Here is a 20,601-nt window from a genome sequence, read left to right as displayed (position 1 = left end):
ATTTCCAACGCTAGTGTGCAGCCAAGCATCACCTTTCCGCATTAAAGAAAGGGGTAAAACTGCAAAAGAGCACACAGAAATTCATATTAAAACACAAAAACAACAAGCAAGCTGCTCCACCACACATCCAATCCACTGACTGAACAACGCTCTTTGCTTTCTTCACAAAACGTCTCTGCGGTGCAGTGCTACTGTGTCTACAACAGCCAGAGGGTAAGCTGTCACCTACAGAGATTAATCACAGATTATTTTCACCAGTAACTGTCACCACCGCAGTATTGCGCTCTACCTGGAAGGGTGTCCTGGTCACAAAAAAAGAAAAAAGAAAAGAAAAAAAGAGAGCAATGATTGACGATTGATGATGTTGCCTCCATATTCTGTCTTATATATCTTCATTGAGAGGACGGTTGGAACACAGAATGCCATGAAAGCAAGGACACGAGCAGAATTTAGCAGATCCATCACACTGACCTGCAACATTCATAATGGCTAAGAATAACACGGCGCTCTTCGGTATAAAGACAGCAAACAATACCATAAAGGCTTTTTTCTACACAGCAGACCTATTTGGTTTCTACGACTGTGACCAGTTATAACAGAAAAAGTGAAATCAGTGGCCAAATATACTGAATTTACTCTTCTCTTTAGGTACTTCCTACATTTACGTGGTCATATGAATCTCATTTGCTAAAGAATCTAAATGCAATTTAAATTTATCTTTACTTAAACGTGTTGTTTTTCATACCTCAAAAGAATTTAGGGCAACTGGTGAAAACTGTGTTATCCTGCTGTACTGACGCTGTGCTGACTAGCTAACCACACGCGACTGAAAACCAAAATATGATATGCAAAAGGCGTCTGAATCAAGCCGCCGTCTTAACTGCTTAAATCACTTCAAAACACTCACACGCTCACATTTTAATTACTTCATTAACCTTACACTTCATTTCCTGCTGTCATTTAGATTCCGGTCTGCAGTCATATTTTTTAGTATTCATCATGCGCTGTATATACTTGTTTTATGTGCTTTTCTGAGGTTTCTTCAATTTCCGTTGTGGTGTAACTGTAGTTCAAATCAAGGAGGTCGTGTTTGTTTGTTTGTTTGAAACATATTATTACTATTATTGCTATAAAAGCTTCGCACGCCTTACTACGATTCGGATGGTATAAAATGCTAGCGAGAAGTTTTGCAGATGTGCCTCCAGCATGTGAACAAGCCGCTCTTTACCACAACTCCTACTGCAATTTGGTCAACACCAGCATGACTCCAGATTTCCTGCTCATCATAGAAATTACAGGAGATTTCAGCGGGATCAAATGGCAGGTCATTAAATTGGCCAAAGGGGGGAAGACGCAGCAGAGATGCCGCTGGGGTTACACCTCCCTCTGGTGGCGACCCCGTCACCCTGCAGGCTGTGTGTGTGCATCCTCCTGCAGTGTCGAACATCTGGCATTCAGAACAAGCCACTGACCCAGACCACAACCCAGGAATAAGCTGAGCCACTCCAGTCTCTGGCTGCAGAGGAATCTGTCAGTCAGCAACATTTCAGAGTAAAGCCTCGTCTACTGAAGATCGTATCCATGTGCTGCTCAGTGGCTGGGCTGATGGAGTAAATGGACTGCGTGACAAGTCTCCCGCAGGACGAGGCACTTGTCAGATTTTTATAGTAAATCATATGTATAGATCTTACATAAAGAGACTTCAATGGTTAATACATTCCTCCTTGGATGACTGCGCTAGCCAGAGAGTCCAAAAAAAAAAAAAAGAAAAAAAGGGGGAGCTTATACTTATAATGTTCCAGATAACCTCCCTTCTGAAATATCTGGGACAGCTGTGGCCCAGTAGGTAGAACAGATTGTCCATTAACTGAAGGACTAGCGGTTCGATTCCCCACATACACCACATGCCCAAGTGTTCTTGAGCAAGACACTGAAGCTGGCTTGTGTTTGCGTGAGCTTATGAGTACCCACAAGTAGAACAATAACACTTAGCAAATATCTAGTTGGCAAATCAAACTAAAGCGGAGCATCGTCTGTAAAACAACGACCTGCGCATACTTCGGTTACACATACGACAAAACAAAGTCATTCTGTAAGAAAAGAGTCGGATTGGATATTAATAAACATGAGCATTTTGCTCATGGGATTGTGTTGTGCAGATAAATATGTGCAAGCTTAACTTTCCCTTTAGTCTGTAGAATCAGTGGGTAGGACTTGTGTCCAACGTGCCAAGTTATCTGTTAGCTGTATTCAGACCTTCAGCGTGCTTAGAGTCCATTCTTTGACCGCTTTAATAACAGACAGTGAATATGAATTTGCCTTCCGTCACATTCAACACGTATACTCAATGTACCGGCCTGATGAATTCCAAATGCTAACCACAGTGTCATGTTTCTTATTTACGGCAGTCTTAATCTCAGTAGCATTGTTTGTTCAGAAACTGGTCATGCCAAAGAGTTACCCATGGTGTTCCAAAGCTTCAGCAAACAATCAGTCACTGACCCACATCCCTGACAAGTTGACAACCCAGTAGAGACTTCAAGCTTACCGTGGACGCGCCTGTTCCCTCTGTTGAGCCGTTTTCTTCCTCCCCTGCATCACTTAGAGTGTCTTCAGACTTGATGACATCCTCCTCTGGAGAAATGCACACAAACACAATGCAATCAGTTCAATGGCAGATTTTTCCAAATGTAGGAATCAATAACAAGCATTTAGAGCAAAAGGAACTGGGACTTGTCTATCCTCACTGCAGGCACACTGATTAGTTATAGGCTGTGCACAACAGCGAGGAAGCAGCCTGTGCCTTTATATCTTTGTTTACTATTCGAACGTTCCTGAAATGCATATTTCTCACAGGAACAATTATCATATGAATGTAAAACAATAAGGTGGTTGATGATAAAAACAAATAGTTCTAGTACTGTAGAGTTATTATGAGGGGGATTATAGCAAACCCATCTATGATTATGTTATTCAAAATGACTCAATGAATGTGACAGGAAGTGGGAAATCTCCGTAAAATACTGACTTTGTTTCAGATTGTACATTCACATCTCTACACCAAACCCTGAAACAACAGAAAGCTTGTCTCTGACTGCTTATGATGTTACCCGATGCTAGGGCCCTGTCATGCTGTAAATATATCCTCTGATTCATAATGACACCCCATTCTTGGCGTGACGCACACAACTAACCTTACCCTTGACCCTTCTTTATTGGACTTGGGTCCAGTACAATTACTTCAGATGAGTGAAAATTGCCGACAGAGGAGCGTTGGACACTCACTTAAGGACAAGTGACTCTGCAGGTCTCTCCTTCCTTCCGCATGCTCACATCAGCTGGCTTGTGTATGTTTGTTTAACAGAACCCAGCCTTCTAGCATTGCGTCTGAGGCTCGGTCACATGCGCTGGTAATGTGACTGCGCCTGCTGACATGAACTGTAGCCAGGATGTGCACGTAACTAAGACTAACACAGAACATATGAATGTAAAAGGGGATTATTGTCAGACTGACCATGGCCTGAAAACGGTCTGAAAGACACAAAGTCTCTATTTTACAGAACATGTCACAATATATCACAGCGTCCAAGTAGGAACGGATGTGGCAAAATCATTGTGCTGATGTCAAACTTATTATTAATCGACAGTATAGAGAGTGAAGATAAATATTAATGGCTTTTTGCTAAATCCTCATTAAAACGACAATTAACCGCCCAAAACATAAAGACCAAGCAAAACATGTGTTCACAACAGCCATCTATCACAACAAGATGTCAGACAAAAAGCTAAAAACCTCTGAGAGCACAATTATGGTGAGTTACATGGCTTTTAACTTTGTGGAGCTTTTGTCATTAATCATCAGAGGACGACTGAATCTGACTGAGTATATTTGTTTATGAATAAGACTACGACAAACATATTGCCCGTGAATAATGGGCATTTAGGACCAGAGTAAATCTGAACAGGAGCTGAAATAAATCAGTGTTTGCCCACCTTGGATTGGACTGCTGCAGCTTCCCAAGAATCCGTCCACTGTGTCATGAGTCATCTGATTTTCAGTATGAGCTTCTGTGGGTGGTTCGCTGTTGGAAGCAGGTGGATCTACTTCCTGGGTATTTGCATCTGCAGTATTTGAAAGCTCAATGACATCAGCTGTCTGGTTCTCAGTGCTCTGATCCCCAGTGTTATGGCCCTCAATGGTCTTATCCTCAGTGGTCTGGTTTTCAGTGCTCTGGTTCTCAATGGTCTTATCCTCAGTGGTCTGGTTTTCAGTGATCTGATCCTCAGTGCTCTGGCTCTCAATAGTCTTATCCTCAGTGGTCTGGTTTTCAGTGATCTGATCCTCAGCACTGTGATCCTCAGTACCCTGATCCTCAGTACTATGGGCCTCAATGATCTTATCCTCAGTACTCTGATCCTCAGTACTATGGTCCTCAGTACTATGGTCCTCAGTGTTCTGGTTCTCATTGGTCTTATCCTCAATGATTTTATCCTCAGTGCTCTGGCTCTCAATGGTCTTATCCTCCGTGGTCTGGTTCTCAATGATTTTATCCTCAGTGCTCTGGCTCTCAATGGTCTTATCCTCCGTGGTCTGGTTCTCAATGATCTGATCCTCAGTGCTCTGGTTCTCAATAGTCTGATCCTCAGTACTCTGACCCTCAGTGCTCTGGTTCTCAATGGTCCGATCCTCAGTTCTCTGACCCTCAGTGCTCTGGTTCTCAACGGTCTTATCCTCAGTGGTCTGCTTCACAGTGATCTGATCCTCAGTGCTCTGGTTCTCAACGGTCTTATCCTCAGTGGTCAGGTTCTCAGTGATCTGATCGTCATCTAACGCCATCTCTGAATTATCCTGTTTCGACTGCTGCACTGTCAATTGCACATTTTCACTCTCTTCCACTGCTGCCTCCGCCACACATTTATCACTGGTCTCTGTCAGTTGAAGACGTTCCTCAACTGGGCCAATGACGTTGTTCTCTTCTGCACCAGATGGACCAGGTTCAAGTGGGACACCACTGGCCAACTCTGACGTACAGTGACCAGTCCCTACATTCATGTCAGAGCTGTTGGTCTCTCCACATTCACTTCCATCAACCTCCACCGTTGGATTGTCCTTGCTTTCTGATAATACTGGATCTAGTGACAAATCCTGTTTGGAAAGTTCTGGAGCCGCTTCCTCCACCACCTCTTGATCCAAAGCCTCCTTTGTCTGGAAGCCAGTTGACAGTTGCGATTGAGAGTCAGTGCCATCCTGGGTACAGTCTGTCACTGTGACAGAGCCAGTGCCAGGCTCCAAAGGGAGCTCTGTGTCCATATTTAGGGAGTGTCCATTGCTTTCATTGTGTTTGTGATCATGTTGGTCTTCAATCTGGTTTTCTCCTGAAGACAGTTCTGAGATGTTAGTCTGAAGGAAGTCCTGATCCACGACTGAACTACTGTCCTCAGTGGGGTGGAATATGTCCGTTGTAGAGCTTCCAACTGATCTGAAGCTGCTGTCATCGTCACTGGAGATGCCACGGACCATGGAGTCAGCATGTCCTTTCGTTGGCATCTTTTCTGGTGGTAACTCAAAGTCAAGCAGTTCAGTCCTTGTATCTTCTATCGAGTTGCCAGTCGTTTCTAAATCAACTATATTATCAGGTTCCTCCATAGGCAAACCGGTGCTTTCAATACCGTGTCCAGAAGCTTCATCTACGTGTTCACTGCCTAGCTCTTCAACACTGACTGTGCCAGTACAGTTCCCAGAATGACAACCGGTCTCTGAAACCAAGCCCCGCTGCTCCTCTGTAGCGTAATCCTTACCAGCTGTTTCCTGGTTTTGTTCTTTGCTGTTTATGTCTGGTGGAGGTTCCCCCTCATGGAGGCCTTCTATCAAGAGAAGGGGAACAGCAGATTCAGGCTCTGCGATTACATCACTGCTGACTATCAGCACTGGGCTGGGAAGGTCCCTTGGGGTCGATACAAGGTCTGTTAACTCTTCACACTCTACCTTCTCCTTGTCTGAAGAGAGTCCGTCGCAGAAATCCTGGCAGAGTTCTGGCTCTACTTCCTGAACTTTTTCTCCTTTCAGAGAGCACTCCTTCATTTCAGAGTCAGAGGAGTCGGAAACCTCAGAGCAGTCTGAAGACGGAGACTGGCCCATGAGTAAAGCGTTCTCGTCTCCACTGGCCGCTATTAGATCTGTTGACTCAGAGTTGGTCTGCTCCTCCTCCACCTCCCTCCTCCCGGCTGTGCTGTCCTCTGCTTCCTGCGCTGATCTGTCCTCTCCCTTCTTGGCCTCCTGTCCTTCCCGGACCACAACCTCTCCTCGATCAGTTTCCTCTGCCTGTTTACCACAGCCTACTGGTGGCAAGATTCCCACAGTGACGCCTTTCCCTTCAGTCTCACGCTGTGCTTCTTCACTCCTGCCACACAAACTCTGGGTGGAAACAAGCTGTTCCTTTACCCCCTCCTCTGTTTGGCAATAATTTGTTTCAGAGTTCGAAATGAGGCACGCCCAGTCTTCTGGGGGGCCGAGGCCATGCTCCTGGGGCCGAACTTCTAATGCCGGAGTACTCACAGACAAACTCGAGTCATTCTCTGTGTTCCCAGTTTCGTCATGTCCACATTCAACGGTGCTGCCGCTTTCCACTGCACAGTCTTCTTCCACGCTGCCTTCAGCTGTTATATCCAGGAACTCCGTCGCTGTAGCAGTCTGGTGGAGTCGCTCCAGACACGTTAGCTCTGCTTGTACGCCTTCACGACATTCAGAAGCCGTGTGCAGAGAATCGAACGGCAGTTCCAGCACAGAAACTCCCTGAAGAATATGGAAATACAACGGGACAAACGTTAGCTTTTCCAACAGTGCTGTTCAGTTGTTCTTATCAACCAACCCTGTGATTGCATAAGGTGTTCCACTGGTTATACAAACGAAGCTTGAAGGTTAAAAAAATGAGGGCAGTGAAAAGACAAACAATCCAATAATGCTCGACAGCAGCGGAGCTCTTGGATGAAGCCAACGTGAGTAGAGATAGCATGCTAAAAGGGCAGGGCGGTGTGACTCACCTTGGCATGGAGGTGGGATATCAAGTGCAGCAGCTGCTCCACGCTCTCCTGAAGGGTCGGAGTGTCGCGGCCGGGGAGGATGCTCAGCGTCAGACTGTGTGTGTTCAGCCTGGGGAGGTGGCAAAACACCCTAGCGTCTGCAGAGACCTGCTGAACAGCCTCAGTTCCTCTGTCCGTCTCAGCGTCTGCCTCAGCCCTGCCGTGAAATAAACACTTAGATCATCTCGAAGGGTCTGTAGTGTGATTGGCCAAAACAGAACAGAGCCGCTTTCAAGAGAAGGTTTTCACAGTGATGTCAGCTGATCCACACTCTGTGTTTTCTTAAATAATCCTTGAAGCCTTTTCCACGTTGGAAAAGGCCAGTGACGTAACAAACCCAAACATTGCGGCTGTTAGGTTATGTCTATTTGAGCAGTTTAGTAGATAATAGAGCATCCCATAAAGATTCTCCCAAGTCCTTAAATACTGCTGCTAGTAAATGTTAAAATATTCCAGGCGCTGCGGCCAGGCCAACAAAAATGTTACTTTCCTTCTCTGGTAAGGAAACACAGTTACGAGAACACTCCTTGTTGATAAGCATACAAAGAACACTTCTCCCCTCCTCCTGGTGCATTTACTTAAAGCGTTGAAGGTAAAAGTATGTGCAGTGTGTTTTCTTTATGAAGATAGTGCTGTAAAGCAGACACCTCCCAGTCAGGCAGATCTGTTTGCGTAATCCTGGGTGGATTGCTTTAGCTCTGAGGCCTGGCGGCTGAGGTCACAAGCCAGGCTGCAAGTGACTTCACATTACATGAGGGAAAACTCATTACCAACATTTAAAGAGAGAGTTGGAGGTTGTAAAGCAATGCATGCTTGGCAACATGGAGGCTCACTTAAGTGGCGGTTCATTTTCTGCTTGTGGCATCTTCATTTGGAGTTAAGTGGAAACTACTTGACAAATATAAATATCGTGTTTAAAAGACATAAAAGGATCCATTTCTACTTCAAGCTGCACGTTTACTAAAAAGCTGCGTTTTTCCTCTGCAGCTTAATGTTTAACTATAAAGGAATAAGAGAATCTGACCTCACTAGTCACTCTCTCAGAAGGCATGATACCCGACAACTCCAAACAATGCTTATACGTTCCCTTTCCATTAAACTCTACAAAGACACTGTTTGGATTAAAGTAGAGCTGCACATAGTGAGACGTTAGAGAGGTGCTACAACAGGTCAGTGGACACAGGACTGAGGCTTTTGTGTTGCAGAATAGTTTCCCATCACTCTGGATTCCCTTGGAACAATGCTGGCAGCCCACAACTTTTCAATTTGCCCTCAACAATCTAAATGCAAGTGAGAGTGCTAAGCTAGGCTGCAGCAGCAAGACTCTGTGGGGATGTTCTTTGAATACTTCCATTGTTCTGTGAAGACAACAGACAAACAACATTTCTATAAAGGAAGGAGGAACGACACAATCTGCCCTCTGACACGCAACTATTTGTACAGAGAAGAGGGCAATGTTCACTGAGACTCGGAGTCAATATCACTGTCACGCGGTGTCGGTTTGGACAAACGATCTAAGAGAGCTTTTAGAGAAGGTGTGGCTCAGAAAAAAAGGCATTTTCAGCAGAGCCAGGATAATACACTTTCAAAACACTTGCACGCGAGCGTCGTCGTTAAAACGATAACAAATGCTTACTTTGTGAGGAGCTCGTGGAGGCATTTGTGTCCACGCAATTCTGCAACGGTGGATGGGGTGTAGCCTTGTCTGTTGGCCAATCGGAGGGCTTCTCTGGCTCCAGGCTGCTGCAGCAGGAAGCGCGTAACCCGAATGAGACCCCGACGCACCGAGAAATGCAGCAGAGTCTCCTGAGGATTCAGGTCTGAGGAAGAGACAGAAGATGACAGGCACAGGAATAAATACACATAGAACGAAAACAATGAAAAAAAAGAGATAAAAAGAGACAAGGGCAGCAGTCCAGGCAGCCAATTTGTGGTGCAGCAGCCGACATACCACTCACTTGCAGGAGCTTGGCAACACCAGAGTAGTGCTGCCTAATTAAACCAAGATCCACAATGACCCAGTAAACAACGGATCTGGACGGCCTGATAAAACCATAGCTTGTCTTTGTTTCAACAGCGGATCAATACAGGAATCTGTTGGTCAAAACTGTCCTTTCTGGTTAAATGCATGGTGCTTTTAACCCAGTGTTTTTCATTTTGTATGCATGAAGTTACAGAATATCTTAAGACTTGACAGTTCCAGTGCGAGTGGAAGCAGCGCCTGACATGTGGCACAACAAACAAACAAACCATAGCAACAACAGCAGCGACAACGTGACTAAATCAGCAGAGGTGAGCCACATACAAGTGCACCAGGCTCCCATTTCTAATTTAAGCCTATTATTGTGCCAGTATATCAGCTGAACTCCTAATAACACCATCAAACACGGAACCCCTCCCCATCACACGTCCACGGAGACAATAACGGAGATTCATAGACACTCATGCCCGCTCGCACACATCCATCTTTCAGCCAAAGAAACAGGCTGCCTTCAAGGCTCCCTCTGGTGTTAAAGTCAAGCTGAGAGGCGGATGGCTATTCCAGAAATCTCCTCATCTCAACTTAAATCTGCGCAATTAAGTCTGTGCGTGTATTCACCGAGAAAGACGATAAAAGAAACATTAGGTCTACAGGAGCCGTCCCAGCTTTTCTGTTTATATCAATTTTCTTTACTGCCCAACCTCTGTCACATTTATTATTGATTTAAAAGAGCATGCTGACTTTTGTTTAAATTAGTGGGATACTGAGTCCTGGAGTGCAACAAATGATAAATTCATGACGAAAAAAAAACATACAGATCATCGGAGAGAAGGAAAAAAATAAAAAAAACGAGCTAAAACGGATAACGCTGCAACTTGCTAGTTCAATACGATGTTCGGCTTCAGAATCCAGATGCCTTAAAATGCACAGTCAGTAAACTGCATAAGGCGTACATTGCAAATGTTTAACACACCAGATGGTGTGGTTATTTATAGAGGCAGAAACCAAAGGAAGAAGACAATAGATATATAGCTCTGTTGCATTCATTTGTCACTGCCTATGAGCTAAGGATTTTCTTCCTGCAGCGCCCGTACACAAAACCAGTTTTGAGCAAACAAGTAAAGTTTACGGTTTTTCGGTTAAGCACGGACAAGCAGTTCAATACAGTAATTCTGTGATTTCTTGTAGGGCGATTTAACTCCTGCTTCGTGCAGATTTCAACAGCAAGATATGATGAGTAGGGAAACAAACAGAGACTGCAAACAGAACAGTGAAACGGGCAGAAAACAGCGCCACGATAATCGTTAAGAAACATTTACAATAGCGGTTGCTTCTGCTGATGGGAGGTTTCAGACCATTTACCATGGGCCAGTCTGAACCGGCCTGCCCTGATGAACCTCCAGCTAATTGGTCAAATTTAATGCTCTACTTGGCCGAGCTGGGCCGGACTGGAATGCGAGATGCCAAACAGCAGCAGGAAATGCTTTGCCGCTGGGTTTGTTGGCGGTAACTTGGAAATGCCAAAGCAACCAGGCCATTTTCATACCTTGAGAGTCACCCTGGAGATGCTATACATGCCTCTGCTGCGTGACAGGAAACCCCCCCAAAAAAAACCGCTTTTGCAGAAAGTTCAGCCCAAGCCGGCAAAGCAGCTTCACTTAATACTGATTCCTGCTAGTTGACTGCTAGAAAGCTTTGGAAAGGTCAAGTGTTTGTAGTTAAGGAGCCAGATACTTGGCTTCATCCAGTCCCATTTCTCAGAATAAATACTGTTCGGGGTGAAAAGAAAATCTGTTGAGATGTCTCGCTACTTTTTGTCCGACACTCCAAATGCCAAAGATATTGAGTTTAACAGCAAGAGTCAACATAGGAAAATAAATAAATCCTGAAATTTGACAAGCAAATAAATATGACATTTTTAGTCTTGCTCCTGGCGCAGCTCTAGGGATGGCGATATTGATTTCTCAGTCAGTTTATCACGTTGAAATATCTGAAAAACTAGTTATTTTTTCTTTTTTTTTTTTTTACTTCAGGGTCACTTCAATACAAGGTTGATACCTATGTGTGTCTTGACAAACACTACACATCGTTTTAATCTAACTCAACGACCAGGTCCGCGGTGACACTGCCTTCAACTGCAGCTGAGCATTCATATTTAGAGGTCAAACATTTGTATAAACACTAAATTATTGTGGTTGGCATGATAACAGTTGTACCTTCTGTATGCAGACATCAGCACATTAATGTGCTGACATTAGTAAAAAAGCAGCGAGCACACGCAGAGGTGGTAGCAAAGAACTGATAACAAAATCGTAAAGTTCTCCTGGCTTCTATAGTTTAGATACCGTCTGTTTAGTGGACCCGCTGTATTGATTAAGACCGCACATCATTAAGTCATTTACTGAAGCGGTATTGACATATAACCTGTAGGCTAACGCTAGATAAACACATAATTCGACACCGACTGTCGCAACCTTTTCAAAAGCAGAGAATCCGCTTGAAGTCGTCACCGACTCTCAACGACTCGGACAGCCTCTCCAGGTAAAGTGAATAGCCCGCACGACAATAAATGACCGGCCGCGCCGAGATCAGTGAGCGCCTCGTGCCCACAGCGTGAAGGATGACTGAGATAAACTGCCGTCACCTCCACCTATAGTCTGCTGCCATCCATCATCCGACAGATCTGATAAATGGAGAGCAGAGTTCGGCTCCTCTTCCCTCCCCGCAGTTCAGCCCAGCTGAGCGTCTTGTATTGAAGCGGTGACATATCGTGAAGCACGGCCTATTAGAGCACGCATCACTCACCGCAGCTGGAAGCCGCCTTCCACGTCTACAACGTGACAAGCGGCTGCAATGCAAAGGAGCCCGAGTGTGAGTGAGTGCGTCCGCGTCCATCTTTTTAAAAAGCCCCAACGCTTTTCACGGTAACAAGTGGTTCCTATCTAATCGGGAGAGAGGTCATTACAGAAAATGTGATTTCAGGAGTTTTCTTTTCAGGCTCGACACCAATAACGAGTAAAACGTCTTAAGGAGAGTGCGGGCTTTCAATAACCAATATCCACATCCACTTCGTCTTGTGCGCTCATTTTTTTGTCAGTTATGCCTAAAATCCTGCTGGTTTTTCTGGTTTGGTCCAGAATAGAAATCCAAGTTAAACCATAAGCTATTATCTTAGCAATAGCCAGAGGCAAAGGCAGCGCTCTAACTGCTCCCAAACGTCTTGTTTATGCTGTTTCACAGAGAGCAATTACCTCTCAGAGTTTATCATCCACATCAGCTCGTTTGGCTTCAAAGTTATTAAAGTTATCGGAGTCAACGGCTGGAGAAAATTGGCACTTTAATTTTAATAAAAATGTATGTTTGTTTGCACTGACGTAGCCATTTCTCACAACCCAAAGTGCTGTCTGGCTGGGATCAGCTGTGTTTGTTTATTATTGTGTAACACAAGACTGAGATAGAAGTCCATATAAAGGATTGTTTCAGAACCTGTAAATATAAGCCGGCAGCTGCAGCGACCACCAGACTGACATCAGCACATAACTGTCACCATCAACAACGTTTATGGCTTCACAGCGTCAAACCGAGCTCAATAAAAATTAACCAAAAAAAAAAAGATCATTCCGCTTTATATCATGTAAAACAGACTCGTGTTACTTTGCTGATAAATTTCTCTTGCGCCCGAGACATTTGTGCCGGGGCTGCGGTTCCTTTCAAACCCAGGTCGTGATTTATGGTTCTGCATGAGATATTCTCAGATTATATCGCCACTTTTGAAGAAAGGCCTGTTTATAGTCCCATGAAAATACTTACTAAAATATGCTGTCTGAACACATCGGAAATCAGATCTGAGAACGAGTCCAAAATAATTTTTTCTTTGTTTTTTTTTTAAGGCTTTTTTTCCAAACAAGACAGCTAGTTTCATACTTCGCCTCTGTGTGGTATTTCTGTCACAGCTGTAGCCTTGTCTTAAAGCAACATCTCTGAGGAGATCCGTGTCAGCTATGGCGTAGCCTACGGCTGCTACATGAATAAGCTTCATAACAACAAACCGAGTTGTTGAAGGAAATGACAGAAGCCTCAGCTCATGATTTGATCACATTCCAAGTGGCCTGCAGACAAAAGACCAACCAGGAACTGGGAACAAATGAGCTATCTGTGCGCATGAGCGTGCCAATATCACACATAGACTGTTTTTAAAAAAAAAAAATGTGTCAGACAACAGGAGGACGTCTGTGTCAGACATGTTCTTACATAATTAAAATAGTTTGGTGTAAGCGAGGGGCGGCGCCTGGGTGCAGGGAGCTGGACGAGGACGATTCAACTTTAAAGATGAGCTTTTCTTTTTGTTGACGTCAGTCCTTTGTGTCCTGTTCTGATGTACCCGCACTGATGTAAAAAGCAATATTCAGATGAGAAGAAAAGAGCACTAGGTGGCGACACTGTGTGCAATGTTGTTGCAATCATAATCAACACCCACTCGCTCATTGTGTTACCGGCTTGTTTTATACATGGGCTCAGACTCAGGAGCTAGCAGTCTGGGAAATGTAGTGTGAAATGTAGTCTGGGACTACTGTTAAATGGTCCACTTTCAAAATATCCTTCACTGTTTTTTTTTCTTTTTATGTAAGGTTCATCTGTTCAAAATGAAGAAACAGTTTGATCATCAAAAGTGAAGAAGCATCTAAAACATATTATACTGACTAATATATAGGGATGGGTATCGTTAAGGTTTTATCTGATACTTCTGAAACGGTGCCGGCGTTTTAAGATGGGAAAACATACAAACTTCGTCTAAAAACGGTGCCTTTTTTTTTATTTATAAGGTATTTTGTGATGTGTAAGTTGAAGAGAACATTCATTTAAAAAAAATATAAATACAACTAAGACTGAGAAATAAATGAACCAATACAAAATAAAAGTGTCATTCCTTTCCCAACAGCTGTGCCATAAGCTATTTTAGATCTGTGTTTTGACACAGGATATCTTCCACATTCAGAAAGACTGAGCTCATCTGGTCATTAGCCCAAACATCAGTGCTCCCATTGTCACAACGTACAATGTGTTGAGTTCCACTCCGCCACTGCAGTAATGGAGGCGGCGAGTGCGAGGCCAACATATAAATCAACCTCCGGATTTATCGGAAGAGGTAGAACTTAAACACACTGCAAAGCAAAACACAACACAACAAGGAAACAGTGAAATATATGTTACGCGGACTCATCTGCTCTAATTTGGAACAAAGGCTTTGTGTCTTGACTAGTAATTGCAGTGCATATCTTGAGTCATGTGGCACCGATTTGAAAGAGCTGCGGCACAATGCCGAGAGTGATCGGTCTTCCTTGTGTCATTGATATCTGCTCGACGCTATGAAATGTGACAAACAGGCCAACACACACAAGCAGAAATGCCGTGTGTGTGTGTCATTATGTGCTGTGAAGCTATAATTCTTCAGTGTGTTTCCGCATCAGCGCAGAGACACGCAGTCTGACTCTCTGCCACTTTACAGTGTCGGGAAATTACACGTTACAAACAGCCCACTGCCCTCTGGTCTCACCAGTGCTGTTGGTTAGCTTGTTCCCCAGTAAGCTCCATCCTGGAGGCAGTACAAGGTGGTGCAGGGCCAGCGCCAGGCTCTCGTCCAGGCGTTCACACTCTTGCAGGGGAATCTGACACTCGTCCAGCAGCAGCGCCCCGTCAAGGCCATCGGTTCGGCCGGCTGTGCTCACCTGTGAGGGGAGTGATTACAGAGATGAGTCAAGTCATACAGAGGAACTGAGGCTTAGTCTAATGGAAGTAACCATTTTAAGACACTCAGCATAAGCGCTTTATTCAAATGCCTATGGACAATGAAAGATACAAATAAAGGAAGACACAGTGACACGTGTCTCTCAGCACTACGCTCAATTTGGGGCTGCACCACGTTCTGATTTAAAAAGTCAAAAATGTTGCATTAGAAGCTTTAAGTTTGAGTGAGTGGGAAAGTTAACTGATCTCATCATCCTCCTTGGCAAAGCAAACTCAATATTATATTTGTATGTGGTGATGAACTGCTCAGAAATGAAATCGCACACTGAACACCAGAGGCTGTCAGACTATAGGCCCCGTCAGGGAAGAAGCAATAAGATGGGAATCTTTTTGTTTCTTACTGTCGCTCTGCCTACATCGCTGTGCTACTTGTAACCAACGGTAACCATTTTTCTTTCCATCGTTCTACGACAAGCCTCAGTTTTTGTGTTGCTTTGTCGTTCACGCAGACTCGTACTGCCGCTCACCAGGAACTGGGCCATGTCAAAAGCCAAATCCTGGACGAAGCTGAATCGATGCTCGGCCAGCGGAGCCACCCGGCACGGACGGGGCTTTGTGTCCTCGGGGTCTCCAGCGACGCCTCGGGTGACTGAACACAAGGTGACCAACACCACCTCACAGCAGTCATGGGCTGCAAGACAATACAGGGAAAGCAAACAAAAAGGTGAGAAGACAGGAGGAGGTGACAGAAGCCTGTTGAATTAAAGGGGGAAAAATAAGTGAAAGGGCGGAAAACCAAGTAAAAAAAAACAAACATTTTTGCTATTGTTCCCAAGTGAATGCTCACAATCCCTTCACAAGAGCAGATGGTGTGACATGTTTCTGCGAGGAAATACGTGGTGTAAATAATAAAGCTCATGATGAATTCCATGATGAATATCATTAAATAGCTAGCCGCTTCAATTTCAGGCGGCCGGCATTATGCGTGCCGGCTCACTGTCACACCGTCATGGGACACCTGAAGGGAAGATTCGTTTTATTACACGTGCGCTTTTCCTGCTAAAAGAAATGAGAATGTCCATCGTTGATCCATTTTGCCAGGCAAGGCTAAAGTTCATTTCATTAAACGAACTGTATCATACATCCACCTTTTTATCCATTACTGCTCATCCTCTCGAGGATGCCGTGGACAGTGCAGGGCTATCCCTGCCGTCATTGGGTACATCCTCAAAACTCACACCTGTTAACCCAACACGTGGGAGGAAGCTGGAGCACCTAGAGAAAACCCGCCCAGGCGCAGGGAGAACATGCAAACACTGCACAGGACCTTCAAGAGTTGAGGTCAGGGCTTAAAGTGAAAATTCTGAGCCTGAAAAAACGCCCCCTCAGATGATGCCTTCATGAAATTTCAGACTTTCAATAACATATTGGTCACGTTACAGGTTAACTAAGAGGAGAAACAACAAGTTAGGTATAGTGTCACTGTTTGCTGAACATTAAAATATGTGCAGCAGCTATTTTTTTTATTTTTTTTTTTTATTTTGGAAGCAGTCATATCTGAAACTGACTCAGAGCTCATTTTTACCCAAGTTGTCTTGAATGTAGCATCAGCAGCAGCTGGATTTCAACCATGCTTCCCAAGACCCTACTTCCGATTGGCTCGTGATGGTAGTTTGGAGACAGAAAGCTGCGTTGCTCTCATTCCAGTGGTAGGTGAACTTAAATGACTGCTCGACCTTACCCGCATCAACATTTTTCTTTGATCACAATCAAACACCACATGCCAGAGATCCGGCACGGTGCTGGAATACTTTAAGCCCCGGTTGAGGTGACAGTGCTGACCAGTCAAATATTTGATTAAATTAATTATTAATTTTGAAGTGCAGCTAGCTTTGTGCCGAATGGTGAACTCGTTTTGTGTACATCAATCAGCTACAAGGGAGTGCAGACCAATTCGCAGTTCTAATTAACACAAAGAAATCCGAATATTATTTTACTTAATTAAACATGTGTTCAATTTATCTGACTCATACCCATTCGGTCGCCAATGTGACCCGGCAACAAATTAACAACACAACGTGTTATCAGTTAAATGAAAGTTTATGCAAATGACTTTTCAGCTGTCACAACAAAAGGAATGAACAAAGAGGACTGTGGTCTGCACACATGGCTGGCGTCAAAACACTCGTATAACAGGGAGTCGAAGCTCTGAATTCACTGCTTTGTAAATACGTGCAGTGCTGACAGACGTCCTGCTTCTAATTTATCAGGCATTAGATGGCATTCTGAATTCATTTACTTCATTCCCGGACGCCAAGTCATACACAGCGGATTCAGCGCTGTCCCTCGACGTTCGTGAGTCCGCAGCCATTTTCCCAGGCTACCAGTGAATCCCACCCTGACCTTCTGGTCAGTCACAAGCTCGGCCCTGTGGAGCTCGGAGCGGGCTGATGGAGGGAGCAGCGAAGCAGAGCTAATCTGTTCGTAGAGAGCAACACCTCCTCCCACCACTCCTCAGACGACTGTAATTCAGTCGAGCTCTTAACAAGATAACATAGTTTATAACGTTCTGCCTTCGTTTCCTGTCTGGAATGTTGAAAAACAAGTTTGATCATATCTTCCACGTTCGTCTGTATGGGGAATAATTTCGGTATTTCCCAAGTATACCGCGTTTTCACCACCCGTTTTCTGCGCGCGGTGTCCTCTGACCCCCCGTTCTCGGCGCTGCCTATTGTGGTGCTCATTCATTCACCTCCGCGAGACTATCTGTCTGAGGAGCGGCGCTGGCCAGATACCGAGTTGTGAGCTCAACTTTGCAAGTAGCAAAAGTGGGATATGCTCCAAGAAGAGTGATGAATGAGCCAGACTGCAGAAAACCTAAAGTGAGACGATTTCTCTTTCTCCAAATCACAACATTAGTTATAAAACCACGGTGGAAGATTAAATGTTTTTTACTTTTAATTTCCTCCAAGGCAACGATAACTCCTGACTCCGACCTCATTCCTTCTGTGTGACAAGAAGACGGAATAACAACACCGCCCTTAAATAGAATGCCTGCTTTTGAAAACCCTGAACACATTTTAATATTCAGTAGGGCACCACATGATAGTAATAGTGGATTTGAAAGCGGACACAATCCCTTGGTATGTAGTCATTCAAGATCGCTCAGTCAGTCAAAACAATAGCAGAATTAAAATTCACATTTCATTCATTCATATTATTTAACAACTATAGGTGAGGCGGCTCACATATCCCTTTGAGGTCACTGCCGGGCTGCGGGGGTGGCTTACCGGGACATAGCACCTGCAAGATGTCATGACTGCTCCTTAGGGTGCTGGTCAGGTGTCTCTGCGTGCTGCCAGCAAACAGCAGGAAGTAGTCCACGCCCTCCTCATCTGCAGGCAGCTCTTCGTCGGCGAGCTGCACTGAGATAACACAATGACCCTGCAGAGATAGGCAGACAGAAATAAGACGGAAGGCGGAAAAAAATAGCACAGAGAGAACGAAGCAAGAGAAAACAACTGCTCCTCGGAGACGGATCACACTGATTATGCCAGGATTATGATTTCACCGTGTTTAATTGGAGGAAGGAAGTGATTTTGTGTTGTTGTGATGCTCCATTTTCTGCTCAAAACAAAATAATATATTTGATAAAAAACCAAGATCACAGACAACAACATACAGCCCTTTAAAAAAAAAAAGAAAAAAGAAAAAAGAAGAAAACACAGCAAATGAAATTAAGCTCAACCTTCAGCAGTGCTACATTATATTTTAAGCACAGATGGCAGGTGTGAACTACACACTACAACACGACTGGAGTCACAAACTCAATACCTGATCGAAACGGTGAAAAATGGTACGTGGAGGGCGACAGTCTTTCTAGCGCCACAGTTGTTGATGGCAATTTCACTAATGCCTCACATTAAATATGGTAATGTTTAATTGATGTTAAAACGCAACACAGCACATCGCTAACAAACCAACAAGGCAGCCGACAGCGAGGAGACATGGAGGAGCAGCTGGACTTAATGTGCAAACTCAGTCAGAATCAGACCACAGAGGAGGCAAAGGAGACAATGATGAAACATAACTTCAAATTTTGCGATTTAACCACTAACCAAATAAACAAATGCAGCAAATGTAACAGTGTGTTTGTTTGCGCCAGCGTAATCTGCAGCTCTTCCTTCATTAGCTTAGCTTACTAGCTAACAATAGCGCCAGTTCGCGGTGGTTGCCAGGCATGAATTCCAGTACCAGCTTAAAAAAAACAACCATCCAATACTCCGCTGCTACATCCACGGCGTAGTGTTTTTCCACTGTTTGGGAACTGGTCCTGGTTCTGAGCGTCAGCAGCACAGTCCCATTCTCTCTGGCATTCAGGGAAGTTTACATTCCACAAACCCAAGTCACTCAACATTTAACCTAAGATAGCATTATGTTTGCAGATACACATCAGTTTTCAAGCATTTGCCCAAAAAACCCTTTTCTCTTGTGCTGTTAAATGTTCAAGCAGAAAATACACACATGCCAAGCAGCCACAGCCACACACACAAAATAGCAGCTTGATCTTTCCTTCCACTGGACACTTGTGATACACCTAGGCCCCGCACTGCATACAAAAACTATTCTGTTGATTTGCCTTGGATCACGTGGATCATCAGCTGGTGAGGATGCTGAAGATTTTTTTGCCTGGGACGTTTAACTTGAACATCCTTAATCCAAATTTAAGAGTTCACTTCAGATTCTTAATCCCTTGGGAGTGATGATGCCAAACTGATGATCTGCTCTGATAGAAAAATGTCAACGCCTAAATAATCAAGTGAGCCTTTGATCAGATTAATTTTTTATGCACATCTTTGAGCAACATGGGGTAAACATCAGGTGATGTGATGAGTTTCCAGAGGGGACAAAAAAACACAACAAACGGGAATCACTGGTGGGCAGTGTCGTTGAAAACAGGGCTCCATCTCTGTCATGTTGTTTCTCCTCTTTTCTTTTGAATGAATTCAGTATTGTCAATAAAGTTTCAATAAAGTTAGGGGGAAAAAAATAGCTTTTTTGTTGCGTTTCCAGTAGACTCAGCGGACGGGATCACATTGCGCATGTCAATAAGTTACATTCTGACATGCAAACACATACATCTTACCACACTATTGTATTTTACGTTCATATAAAACAGTGTTTCCAATCAGGTTGTTTAATGTGAATTTAGTCAATATTAGCTCAATTTGCATCCTAAATTAATCTCCCTCTGTTTGAAATAAAAGACAAGTGGTGGGGGAAAATAAATGAGTAGTAAATCTGCCATGGTCAGCATCCACCGCGTTTGTGTCATTCAAGAGAGGAGGACAGGTGTAGTAACAATAACTAGAGCGGCACTTAGCGATAATAGCAGAATAAAAATCAATGCCTAAATCCTGTTCTGGTCTACAGCACACCTTTGCCAGCCTCTTTCGGCGGCTCGATTATTGCTCACTAAATGACGCCTGATGTGCAAACATTCAAAAGTATAATCATGCACAGTTGTTGCGTTGAAGTAACAGCTAGCTAAGTTGTGGCTGGGCGCTGAGGGGATAGATGCGGTGTCATCCGAGGACAAGCCAAGGAGGGGGAGAAGCAACACAAAAGAGGGATATTGTTCAAAATTAGCTGTTTTCCACTGGGGGACAGCAGCTCGCTGACACTGAGGAGGGATAATGGGAGATTTCATCCCACCTAATCTGACCAGTGGTGCAATCTTTTCACCAGCCCAGTCCAGCGTGTGCAGCCCGATGCGCGATGACTGAGCTTAGCAG

At 44.3% G+C, this 20,601-nt stretch overlaps 1 protein-coding gene across 7 annotated transcripts in view; it reads right to left on the bottom strand.

Moving 5' to 3' along the window:
• LOC125005957 (A-kinase anchor protein 13) overlaps positions 1-20,601 on the bottom strand; it is a 95,965-nt gene that overhangs the window by 54,545 nt on the left and 20,819 nt on the right. For all 7 annotated transcript variants that reach the window (XM_047581639.1, XM_047581640.1, XM_047581642.1 and 4 more), the window contains exons 3-9: positions 18,097-18,250; positions 15,334-15,497; positions 14,616-14,787; positions 8,717-8,900; positions 7,042-7,237; positions 3,994-6,793; positions 2,549-2,634 (exon numbers count right to left, since the gene is read on the bottom strand). In XM_047581639.1, the coding sequence (XP_047437595.1) occupies positions 2,549-2,634; positions 3,994-6,793; positions 7,042-7,237; positions 8,717-8,900; positions 14,616-14,787; positions 15,334-15,497; positions 18,097-18,250 (3,756 nt within the window). The remainder of the gene's footprint in view (positions 1-2,548; positions 2,635-3,993; positions 6,794-7,041; positions 7,238-8,716; positions 8,901-14,615; positions 14,788-15,333; positions 15,498-18,096; positions 18,251-20,601) is intronic.

The sequence above is a fragment of the Mugil cephalus genome, chromosome 3 (assembly GCF_022458985.1).
Source record: "Mugil cephalus isolate CIBA_MC_2020 chromosome 3, CIBA_Mcephalus_1.1, whole genome shotgun sequence".
Lineage (NCBI taxonomy): Eukaryota > Metazoa > Chordata > Actinopteri > Mugiliformes > Mugilidae > Mugil > Mugil cephalus.
This window is presented reverse-complemented; position numbering and strand designations above follow the sequence as displayed.